This window comes from Geospiza fortis, unplaced genomic scaffold, assembly GCF_000277835.1.
Source record: "Geospiza fortis unplaced genomic scaffold, GeoFor_1.0 scaffold59, whole genome shotgun sequence".
Taxonomy (NCBI): domain Eukaryota; kingdom Metazoa; phylum Chordata; class Aves; order Passeriformes; family Thraupidae; genus Geospiza; species Geospiza fortis.
In genome coordinates, this window is record NW_005054381.1 from 2,624,811 (window position 1) to 2,636,618 (window position 11,808).

The window sequence follows — 11,808 nt, forward strand, 5'->3', positions numbered from 1 at the left end:
GAGCTGGGGTGTGGGGCAGGTGAGCTGGGGTGTGGGGCAGGTGAGCTGGGTGTGGGGCAGGCAGGGCAGGGGCAGCCTGCAGTACTGAGCCCCCAGGGGTGACAGTGACTGTCCTTGCAGCAAGCTGTGTCCATGCTCTCTGCAGAGCAGGACCAGAGCTCCTCAGAAACACTGATGGGTGAGTGCCTGGCAGGGGGCAGGGCGGGGGGATGTGGGCACAGCCACGGACACCGTGCCCTGCTCCTTCCCTGGACACCCTGCCCTGCTCCATCCCGGACACCCTGCCCTGCTCCTTCCCTGGACACCCTGCCCTGCTCCTTCCCTGAACATCCTGTTCCTCCCTGGACACCATGCCCTGCTCCTTCCCTGGACACCATGCCCTGCTCCATCCCGGACACCCTGCCCTGCTCCTTCCCTGGACACCCTGCCCTGCTCCTTCCCTGAACATCCTGTTCCTTCCCTGCCACCCCAGGTGCTGACGTGGAGGCCGCCATGGCCAAGATGCAGCGCGAGGCCTTTGTGACCGACAAGATGGAGAAGGCAAAGACTGCCCTGCAGTGCTCCTGCCTCTGGGTAATGGAAAACCCATCCCTGCTAAAACCTGGGGCTGCTGGAGTGCTGGGGGGCTGCGGCCTCTCTGCTCCCCCCATTTCCCTGTGCAGTTATCTGCTCTTCTCTCCCCGGAGCCCCACAAAGCCCCTGTCTGCAGGCAGGCACTGCCCTTCCCTTCCCCATGAGCAGGAACCACAGAGCTCCATGGTGCTGTAACCCTCCCGAGGCTTCCAGCAGGAGCACTTTGGGCTGAGTCCTTGTGTCTCCCCTGGCCAGGACATCCCCAGCAGCATCGAGGCACAGAGGAAATCCCTGGGGAGCCTGAAGCAGCACATCGATGAGTGCAACGAGACGAAGAACATGCTGAAGAAGACACTGCAGAACCTGGAGTCCAAGCAGGCCAAACTGAAGTTCAACCAGCCTGTCAGCACTGCCAGGTGCTGCTGGCCTTGCACACTTTTGCCAGCCAGGCCACCACTTTAGGGGGGGACATGTCCCAGCAGGCACCCTGACCTGCACCCCACTGCAGCCACGCACTCCTCCCGGACTGGGAGGGTTTCTGAGCTCCCAGCTCTGCTGCTGGCAGAGCAGAGCACCCAAAGCTCCCACTGGGGTCCAGGAGCTCCCTTTCTCCTTGCTGGGCATGGGAAGTGCTGCCAGCAGCATGGAGCTGGCCTGCATTTGGGGATGGGGCAACCTGAACAGCTTTCGGAGCAGCTTTGGGGTGTCCCTGCACCCCTGTGCAGCTGTGTGATGTGCGTGTGGCTGGCTCCAGCATGCAGGAGGAGGAGCTGAGGGAGAACCTGAAGCAGGAGGAGGCGCGGCTGGAGCAGATGCGAGCCCACATGCTGAACAACCAGAAGCGCCTGATCGAGTTTGAGAACATCGTTGACAACATGTTCCTCCGCCTGCAGGGCATCTCCATCCCTGGCAAGGTACCACGGGGCTCCAGGGCAGCAGGGCCATGCAGGCAGGGCAGCACAGGGACACCTGGCACGGCCACCACGGCCACCACGGCTGGCTGTCCCCACCGAGGTGGTTGTGTCTCCCCCAGGAGGACTCAGGTGCGGTGCTGGGGATGGAGGAGAAGCTGCAGCACTGTGAGCAGAAGCTGCAGTTCCTGAAGCAGCAGGCGGCAGCCCGGCCCGAGGACAGCACTGATGAACAGAGCGAGGTATGGGGGCTCGGTGGCCCTGGGAACACACTCAGGGCCCTCCCAGACCAAGGCCATCCAAGCCATCCTTCCTCAGCAAGGCCCCAGGGAAGAGCCATGGAGCAGCTCAGCCCCGATGGCACACCCATGGTGCTTGGGTTGTAACACCCGCCTGCCCTCCAGCACTCAACCCAGGCTGTCTTTCACAGACTTTTGCCAAGGTCAGGAACCTTCTGGAGGAAAGAACTGCAGGTGAAAAACAGAACCTGAGGATTTCCTTTGAGGATGAGGACGCTACAGAAGATGGTAGGAGAGCACAGTGGGGACATGTCCTACAGTGACTGTTCCAGCCCTGCCCCCTGGGAGGGGGGAGTCCTTGTCTGTCTCCCACTGGCCCAGCAGACACCAACCTCCAAACTGACCCCAGGTCTTGAGGCTGACCTTGGCTGTTTCCAAGGCTTCAGATGTGGGTGGTGTTTTTAGGCAGCGGTGGGGGAGAACGAAGGCAGGTGGTGGCATGATGAGCACCAAGCTACTGCAGGAACAAGGAGAGATGTGGGGCACGAGGGAACACCCTCATCAAGAATAATCAGTGCTTGGTTCTGCCTGTGGATGCTCCTGGAAGAGGCAAAAAGCTTTTGGCAGCTCACCACCTTTCTTTAGCAAAGCAGGAGCTGTGCCCACCACATTGCAGCTCCAGACCTTCATGGGAAGCCCCAGCAGTGTAATGGAGATGGGCCACAGTGGTGGCATCACCAGGTCCCACAGGTCACCCTGGGATGCTGGGGTGGAAAGGTCCACGAGGACTCTCCTGGATCCCATGAGCCCAACAAAACGTGCCAGCTCTCCCAGGGACATGGCCACAGCAGAGGTCCAGGCCTCCAGACCCGCCCCAGCCCCTCGTCTCCACTCTCCCCTGCAGACACCTTGGATTTTGAGGAGGAAGACCACGACTACATCCCCAGCAGGGAGGACATCAAGAAGCAGGGGCAGCAGCTGATCCGCATGAACACCAGACGTCGCAAGAAGAAGTAGTGGTTTCTCCATGTGAGCTCTGAAGGCCTCAGGTCACCCCTTGTACCCTTTTCCTGGCAGGAGCACCTTGGGCTGAGTTTTCTCAGTCTGCTTTTCCCAGCAGGTTTAATAAATCAGATCTTCTTCATTCCTCCCAGTTCCATGGTAAGGCTGGAACGGGTGGTCCTAGGTCAGTTCTGTCACTCACAACACGTCGGGGTCCATCCTGAGGGGCTCTGAGCTGGGTTTGGAGGTGGGGATGGGCTGCCTTGGGGACAGGTTCAGCCCCTGGAGCAAGGCTGGGGCTGGCCTGACTTTCTTCCCCTTGGTGCTGTGGGGCCAACACCTTCCTGGGACCTCTGATGCCTCAGGGGCTGGAGCCTGTCTGAGCCAGTGATGGGGAAATGTGGGGAATGGCTGAGTCCTGTGGGGTCCCAGGTTGGGAGTCCTCGTGTCCATGCAGGGGAGTGGAAGGACAGAGCCTACCCAGGAAGGAGAGACCCAAAGCTGAGCTGAGCCCCCAGCCTGGAGCCTCTCCCCTCCCTGCTCCTGCACTCGTGTCCTGCAACTCCTGCCCTGACCCTGGAGCAAGCTGCAGGTGTCACCAGGGCTGCAGGAGGGTCTGGGGGTCAGGACTGTCCCAGTGTGACCCAGGACAGCAGAGGCTGCTGCTCCAGGGCGGGATCCCCAGTCCCGCGCTGTGCCCCCTCTGCTCTCGTGCTGCAAATAGATGGTGCTGTTTGTCCAGGAACAGCCAGAACCGAGGGGCTCTGCCTGTGCTCCTGGACAGAGAGCCAGGACAGGGGCACCTTGTCCCCTTCCACATGGGAATGTCAGCGTCAGAGCAGCCTTTCCCTGCCTGTTCTTCTGTGTGCTTGGCGCTGGCATCATCAATAACATCCCCAGCGAGGGGAGGAGCAGCTGCTGCTCCCCGGCCTCTCAGCACTGCTCCTGGTGGGCCTCCTGGAATGGGCATTATCTTCAAAAAACACAGCACAACCTGAGGTTTTTCAGGGAAGCTCCAGAAATAACATCACGTGTCAGTAAAGGCATCTCATGGAGCTGCCCAGAATCCACAGCCACAGGTGGGCTCTTCTGCAAGTAAAGACCAGGCTGTAATTGCATATCCATCTGTTCATGTCGTGTTCTCGTGTGCCCACCACAGCCTCACCACCCTCACAGGGAAGAGTTTCTTCTCAATCTCCCATCCATCCCTGCCCTCTGGCAGTGGGAGCCATTCCCTGTGTCCTGTCCCTCCATCCCTTGTCCCCAGTCCCTCTGCAGCTCTCCTGGAGCCCCTTCAGGCCCTGCAAGGGCTCTGAGCTCTCCCTGGAGCCTTCTCCTCTCCAGGTGAGCACCCCCAGCTCTCCCAGCCTGAGAAATGTGTCAAGCTCTTGGTTTGGTCTTTCCACACTGGCTGTGGGGAACAGAGTAGTGGGAAAAGGTATGGAAGAGCTGGAGCTGGCTGGAGGCTCCAGCGTGTGTCCCATTCAGGGGTGGTTTAGCTGCCTTTACAGGAGGGGCAGAGCAGCAGCAATGGGGTTTCACTTCTCTGAGCTCCTCCTGCCCTGAGCAGGGGATGCAAGGACTACCTGCTCCATCAGGAGCATCCACTGGATGTGTTCAGACACTGCATCCCAACCCCTTGTCACAGCTGCCAGAGGAGGGAAGGGCTCTCACCCCCAGCCAGCAGCTCCCGGGCACGCAGATGGAGCTGGGAGCAATCGGGGTGACTGCTCCTGGCTCTGCTCCTGGCTCCCCTGAGTCTGGGAGAAACAGGAATGGGAGCAATTGGAATTGACTGCTCCTGGCTCCCCTGGATGCAGGAGAGACAGAGCCCAAAGTAATCAGAATGACTGCTCCTGGCTCCCCTGGGTCTGGGAGAAACAGGAATGGGAGCAATTGGAATTGACTGCTCCTGGCTCCCCTGGATGCAGGAGAGACAGAGCCCAAAGTAATCAGAATGACTGCTCCTGGCTCCCCTGGGTCTGGGAGAAACAGGAATGGGAGCAATTGGAATTGACTGCTCCTGGCTCCCCTGGATGCAGGAGAGACAGAGCCCAAAGTAATCAGAATGACTGCTCCTGGCTCCCGTGGATCCAGGAGAGGTGGCACCAGGAATGGATGTGACAAGTGGAGAAGAGGTACTAGAGAGGGGGGAAAGAGCTGGAGGCAGTGCCTTGGTTCCTGGATTTGAAAAGATGGGAAAAGGTGGGGCTGCAGGGGCTCTCCCACAGGGGAAAGTATAATTAATTATATAAGGAACAAATGAATAAGTAGGGAACGGAGGGGGAAAAGGGAAATGGAAAGGAAGGGGAAAGGGAAACAACAGGACTGATGTCACCTGAGGTCTCATTAGGTGTCAGGCATGGGTGGTACAGCCCAGGGAAGGAGATGGGAGATTTCCTTCTCTGCCCTAAGAAACCTTTGTTCCCTTCCTCTGAGCTCGGCTGGAGCTCCAGCACGGATGCTGCAACCAGTGCCAGGACTGGTGAGAAACCAAAAATAGGACATTGGGGAATCGCATGGAAGAATTTGCCATGTGGAAATATCAATCTCTGCCTTGGGAAGGCTGGGTTTGAGTGGGTTTGGGGCTTTTTATTTTTAAAGGTGTGATGAAAATCACATGGAACGGAGTGCAGGGAAGGGTGGGCACAGCTGGGGATGTCACTGGAGCGTCGGTGCTGGGTTTTATCCTCTGGAAAAATGGGAACCAGATAAATCAGCCACTCTGGGACCAAAAGCAGAGGCTCTGTTGGCTTTCTGGGGAGGAAGAGGCAGCCAGGGGATCCTTCTTGGAGCTGCAATGGTGGGGTGTGGGAGGTTTGTGTATCCCAGCCTTTGGGGTGAGAGCTGCTTCCAGCCAAGGAAGCACATTTTCCATTCCCATGTTGATAAGAGGGTTCATGGGGGATGATGGGGGGGTTTGGCCTGGTGAAGAGCAGGAACTGGCATCACAGCCACAGCCACAGCGGGGCTCAGTACCCTGGGCCAAGCAAGGTGGGGCTGAGGCAGTGCTGGTGAAGGAGGGAAGGACCCTAAGGAGGTGGGGTCCCTGCTCTGACCCTCAGCAAGGGGAGAAGTGGCTGGCAGCAGAGCAGGGGGTGGGGCTGGCAGGTCCCATGAAGCAGCTTTCCTCCACAGCAGAGACCATGGACCACCTCAGACCATTTTGGTGGCCTCCTCTGGGCCAGCTCTACCAGCTCCATGTTTATGCTGGGATGAGCTGCATCAGCTCCAGAGGGGTCTCAGGAGAGCAGAGCAGAGGGGGAGCATCCCCTCCCTCCCCTGCTGCCCACCATGATGGGAGGAGCCCAGGACACACTTGGCTTCCTGCGCTGCCAGTGCCCATGGCCAGCTCATGTCCTGTTTGTCACCTGCCAGAACCCTCAGTTCTCATCCATCCATCCATCCATCCATCCATCCATCCATCCATCCATCCATCCATCCATCCATCCCTCCATCCCTCCATCCATCCATCCCCCATCCATCCATCCCTCCATCCATCATCCACCCATCCATCATCCATCCCCCATCCATCCATCCATCATCCATCCATCATCCATCCATCATCCATCCATCATCCATCCATCCATCCATCCATCCATCCATCCATCCATCCATCCATCCATCCATCCATCCATCCACCCATCCACCCCTCCCCAGTCTGTGTGGCCCTGGGGATGGCCCTGTCCCAGCTCCCTGACCCTGCACTCAGCTGGGCTGGATCAGCCCAAGGGCTCTGTGGGGAGGAGAGGGAGGGGATGCAGGGGCAGGGGTGGGGTGTTGGGATATTGGGGTGCAGGGTGGGATGTTGGGATGCAGGTGGATGATGCCCTCTGGGGCGCAGCTGGAGATGCAGCCCATCTATCCCTGTGTTGCTCTGCCCACTCCTCCTGCTCCTCCACCCCAGCAGGTCCATGGGGACCCAAGCTGGGGTGACTGGGCACAGGTACTGGTGGTGTCTCCTGGCAGGGCTCCCCCACTGGTGGGGGGACACAAGGGTGCCCAGAGGCAGCATGTGGAGGGCAATTCCATCCCTGCTCAGGCTCTGCCCTCCTCACTCCCATCCCAGCCCCACAGCAGCAGCACGCAGCACCCCAAGGCACATGAGAGGGGGAGACCCCTCCTTGTGCCCCCTCACCCCAGAGCTGGATCCCAAGGGGCTCTCCCACCACACCCCAAGCTGGGTGTCCCTGTGAGAGCAGCACAAACCCCCCCAGTATCCATTTTGAGCCTTTTGCAAGGGAACAGGAATTGGGAACAAGAGGCCACAGAGCGGGCCAGCACCAGCCTCAGGACAGGGGATGCCCAGGGCCAGGGAATGGCCAGGGATGAGGGATGGCCAGGGATGGGGGATGCCCAGGGCTGTGGGGTGCCCAGGGCTGTGGGATGCCCAGTGATGGGGGATTCCCAGGGCCACGGGGTGCCCCCATTTGGTGGAAGCCACAAGGGGTTGCAGACAAGCCAGGTCAGCCGTATTTATTGAGAACGGTTGTGGAGGGATAAAAATATTTCCACTACTCTATAAGAATTTATAAACCTATACTCTCTGATCCGTTAATAAACGCCTCTAGGACCGTCATGCCAGGGGAGGGGCTTCTGTAAGAAAATAGCGAGATTAAAAAAAGGAAAGCGCTAAATATTCCCTGCAGGGCCCTGCCTGGGGGTCCCTGCCCACGGGGACATGGGGGGCACAGGCCGGGTGCTGCCCTGGCACCCTGCAGCCCCCACCCCCGAGCCCCGGCCGGGCACAGCCCCTACCAGACACGCCCCACCCGGGGGACCCGGCAAGGGGGCCCTGGTGGGGACAGGAGACATCTCCAGGGCAGCGAGCTCCCCTGATCCCAGTGATACCGCTGATCCCACTGCTGCCACTGCTCCCATGGATCCCACTGATCCCACTGCTGCCAGTGCTCCACTGATCCCATTGATCCCACTGCTGCCAGTGCTGCCAGTGCTCCACTAAACCCACTGCTGCCACTGCTCCCATGGATCCCACTGATCCCACTGCTGCCAGTGCTCCACTGATCCCATTGATCCCACTGATCCTACTGCTCCCACTGCTGCCACTGGTCCCACTGCTCCACTGATTCCACTGCTCCACTGATCCCACTGATCCCACTGATCCCACTGCTCCACAGATCCCACTGCTCCCACTGCTCCACTGATCCCACTGATCCCACTGATCCCACTGCTCCCAGTCCTGCTGCATCCTCCCCATCCCCTGCGGGCTCTCCCGGACCCAGAGGGGTTTGGATCCATCTCCCCAGGGATGCTGGAGGGGCAGCCAGGGCTCACCCTGGGGACACACAGCGGGGCTTTGCAGGAAGCAACACAGCTGGGGACATCCTTGGGGACACGGGGACACTACACAGAGCCCTGCAGGGTGGTGACATGGCTGGGGACATCCCAGGGGGACACAGAGATGCAACATAGCTCTGTGGGAAAGCAACACAGATGAGGACAGTCTGGGGAGGGGGGACAAGCTGCAGTGCTCTGTAGGGCAGCAACACCAACCGGGACATGGTGAGGAGCATGGGGACACCATGGGGAACATGGGGACACCATGGGGGACATGGGGACACACAGCAGCACTTCGCTGGGAAGCAGCACAGATGGGGATATCCTTGGAGAATACACAGGGCTGCTGTGCCAAGAAGCAGCAGGGACAGGGACATCCTGGGCACACAGGACACCACAGACAAGCAAGTGGCAGCAGGGGCTGAAATTCCAGCCAGGGCTAGTGCTGTTGCCATGGGGTGAGAGGTGCCAGGGGCACAGGACACTCATTATTGCTTTACAGGGCCAACATCACGGCGGGCTGGGGGTGCCCAGCCTCTGATTTGGGGTCCAAGGGATTTTCCCTGGGGACACTGATTCCCCAGTGCTCCTTGTGCCACAGCCCTGCTGTCACTCAGTGGGGACAGGGTGAGGACACAGGGCTGGACACAGTCCCTCTGCACTGGTGCTGGCATGGAGCAGGATGGTGGCTGTCCCCTGGCTGTCCCTCCATCCCCTCTGTCCCCTGTGGTCCCCAGGAGCTGCTGTCCCTCCACAGCAGCCAAGGCCAGGGGAACAGCCCTGTCCCCCTCAGCAGCTGGGGCCTCTGGGGGGCTGGCACCAGTGCCCCCCTTCCTCTTCCCTTAAGCCAGGGCCAAGCTGAGCATAAAGGTTGTAAGCAGGGAGCCCAGGGTGACAAAGGGACAAGGGACACGCTGTGGGGACCAGGCTGGCCAGGGCCCTCCCCAGAGCTGTGGAGAAATGGGAAACCAAAGCCTGGGGGACCAAGCTGTCCCCAGTGAGTGGGGGGGAGCAGGGCAGGGAACCCCCGGTTGGGTGCCCTGTCCCTCGCTGTCCCCGGGTGTCCCCGCGGGCGCTGGGGGTTGGATAAGGCGATGCCGCAGCTTAAGGTGGTGGGTGGGTGTTGGTACCGAGTCTGGCAGCGGGGCCGGGCGGGAGGAGCGTGATGTAAACATTTCTGATGGGGCCAGGAGGAGGACGAGGAGGAGGACGAGGAGGAGGAGGGATGGGCTAGTGCGAGTCCTTCATCTGCTTCTGGATCTTCTGGAGCATCTCCTGCATCCGCCGCAGCTGGAAGGGAGCAGAGCCGGGATCATGGATGGTGCCAAGCCCCAGGCACGCTGCTCCCGTGCAAATGGGGCTCGGGCCGAGCATCCCAGACAAACTGGGCTCGCCCAGCTAGGGACGGGGGAGGGGGAACCCTTGGGTGCACGTCCAGCCCCTGCTCGCTGGGGATGCTGTGGGAGGGGTGGCTGCTGATGGCTGTGCCATGGCCGGGCAGGAGGGAGCGGGGACAGGGCTCTGGGGGCTCAGCCCCACGCTCACCTCCTCGTCCTTCTCCCGGATGAGCTTCTCTGTCTCCACGTCCGGCACCGGGGGGATCACGGGGATGGGGAAGTCTGTCCCGCTCTCCCGGGTCAGCTTGCTGTGGGCAGAAAGAGGAGGTGGGGGTGCTGCCCCAGCTCCCCAGGGACAGCCCCGCCGATGCCCCAGCCCCTGCAGGTCCCCAGCAGCCCCTGCACAGCCCCTGGGCCCCATGGCCACCCTCAGAGTGGCTCTTTCCAGGCAAGGGAGATGTGAGCGGCCCCAGGCAGCCCCCAAACCTCAGCACCCCCAACCTGCCATGCACCAACCAAGGGGGGACCCAGGGACTTCCTCCACACCCTCCTATTTTGGGAAGAATCCCATTGGGGTTAGGTTCTCCTGGGGCAGTATTTTCCCTGCTGCTTTAAAACATTAAAACCTCTGTCCCCTGGCCTCGGGATAGGCTCTCCAGGCACTCCACTGCCCTGCCAGCCCCAGGGATGCCCCAAACCCTTTTCCCAAGCCTCTGCCCCCATTCCTGCCGGAGGAATGCATCCTGCACCCCCCTGAGGCCGCGCAGGAGCCCGGCCTGGCTTCTCCCATGGATGGCACCGGCAGGGACCAGCGCTCCACCCGTCCCTGGGGATGCCACGTGCCACCCCAGTGGGGACAACCGGGACACAACAGTGGCTGGCAGGGTCACGTGTGCTGCCACGTGCCCTCACCACAGCCACGGCCAGCGCGTCCCCTCGGGGCAAAGGGTGATGGACACCGTGGGACACGGGTGGGACATGGGTGAGACACGGGTGGGACGGGCCATCCCTGTCCCAGCAAGACGGGCCATCCCCGGCCCATCAGGACGGGCCATCCCTGTCTGGATCAGGATGGGCCATCCCTGCCCCATCAGGTCGGGCCATCACTGTCCCAGCAAGACGGGCCATCCCCGGCCCATCAGGACGGGCCATCCCTGTCTGGATCAGGATGGGCCATCCCTGCCCGCGGGGTCCCGCTGTGCGGGGGCTGGGCCAGCGCCAGGGCCGGGTTTGGCCGCCTCAGGAGCCGCTTTGGGAGGCACTGCTGCTTTGGCCCTGAGGACGTGGGGACCACGTGGAGCTCCTGCCAGCCCTGGCAGCCACACGAAGCTGGAGCCGGGCCCAGCAATGGGGTGAGCAGCAAAGGCTCTCGGCACCCCAAAATGGCATCCCTGGGAGGGCAGCACGATGGGGACACCTGTCCCTTGGGCAGCCTTGGGGGCTCAGTGCCACCTAACAGTGACACATCCCCGAACCTGGGTGAGCTGGGGTGACACCACCAGCACACAGCGTCCTTTGGCACCCCAGGGGCAGCTTGTGTGGGACACCAGTGGGTGGCCACAGGGCCATAGTGAGTGGCCACAGGGCCGGCTCGCCCGGAGGGCAGCTGCCTGGGCCTTGCTCAGGCACAGAAGGACCAAGACAGCGTTGAGTACCAACAAGCACTTTTATAGAGGGGCCAGGGGGGGGCAGGGCGAGCAGGGCGAGGCCCGGGGCGGCCCGGCCGGTCCGGCTCAGTCGGCGGAGCAGTCCCCGCAGCACAGCCTCAGCACGGAGGGATGGCTCCTGCCCCGGGGCACACAGGGACAGACACTTAGAGGTGCTGAGAGAGGTGCCCACAGCCACTGCCAGCCCCCCACAGCACGGCTCGAGTCCCCCGGGACCCACAGAGCCTCCACTCGCTCCCACTCTGCTCTGACCCCCGGCTGGAGGGTCCCACTGGGGACCCTGCTGGAGGGGGCTCCCTCAGCACCTCGGGGTGGCTAAAGCGGACGTGGGTGCTGTGAATTCGGCTGATCAGCGAGCAGAGCCCCAGCACCGGCTTTTGTTGGGCTCCTGCTCTGGTGCTGGAGCCTGCGAGGATGCAGGGGCCCCCTCCCTGCTGGAGCCAGACATCCCCCCACAGCCAGCCTGAGGAGGATGCAGGATCCCCCTCGGTGCTGGACGGGCCATCCCTGCCCCAGCAGGACAGGAGGAGACACACCCAGCCCAGAGGGGACACATGGTCCCCCTGCTGCCAGAGCACACCCCTGGCCCCAGCCCCAGCCCTGGGGGCACATGGGGTTCCCCTCACTGCTGGAACATGCCCCTCAAACCAGCCCCAGCTCTGGGGAGATGCAGGGTCACCCTTGCTACCAGAGCATCCCCACAGCCACCCCGGGGTCACAGGGTGCCCCTCACTGCTGCAATTTCCCAGCTAAGACAGACCCAGCCTCGGGGTCTGCAGGG

General features: G+C 61.6%; 2 protein-coding genes across 2 annotated transcripts in view; one reads left to right on the forward strand and one right to left on the reverse strand.

The window, feature by feature from the left end:
- CCDC183 (coiled-coil domain containing 183) overlaps positions 1-2,740 on the forward strand; it is a 5,353-nt gene extending 2,613 nt beyond the window's left edge. The window contains exons 8-14 of the mRNA XM_005425127.1: positions 121-178; positions 473-573; positions 829-989; positions 1,328-1,487; positions 1,607-1,726; positions 1,915-2,011; positions 2,628-2,740. Coding sequence (XP_005425184.1) covers positions 121-178; positions 473-573; positions 829-989; positions 1,328-1,487; positions 1,607-1,726; positions 1,915-2,011; positions 2,628-2,740 — 810 coding nt within the window. The remainder of the gene's footprint in view (positions 1-120; positions 179-472; positions 574-828; positions 990-1,327; positions 1,488-1,606; positions 1,727-1,914; positions 2,012-2,627) is intronic.
- Positions 2,741-9,103: 6,363 nt separating this feature from the next.
- The window catches only part of SEPTIN4 (septin 4), a 6,164-nt gene continuing 3,459 nt past the window's right edge, over positions 9,104-11,808 (reverse strand). Inside the window, exons 10-11 of the mRNA XM_014308702.2 lie at positions 9,569-9,668; positions 9,104-9,313 (exon numbers count right to left, since the gene is read on the reverse strand). Coding sequence (XP_014164177.1) covers positions 9,254-9,313; positions 9,569-9,668 — 160 coding nt within the window. The 3' untranslated portion in view covers positions 9,104-9,253. The remainder of the gene's footprint in view (positions 9,314-9,568; positions 9,669-11,808) is intronic.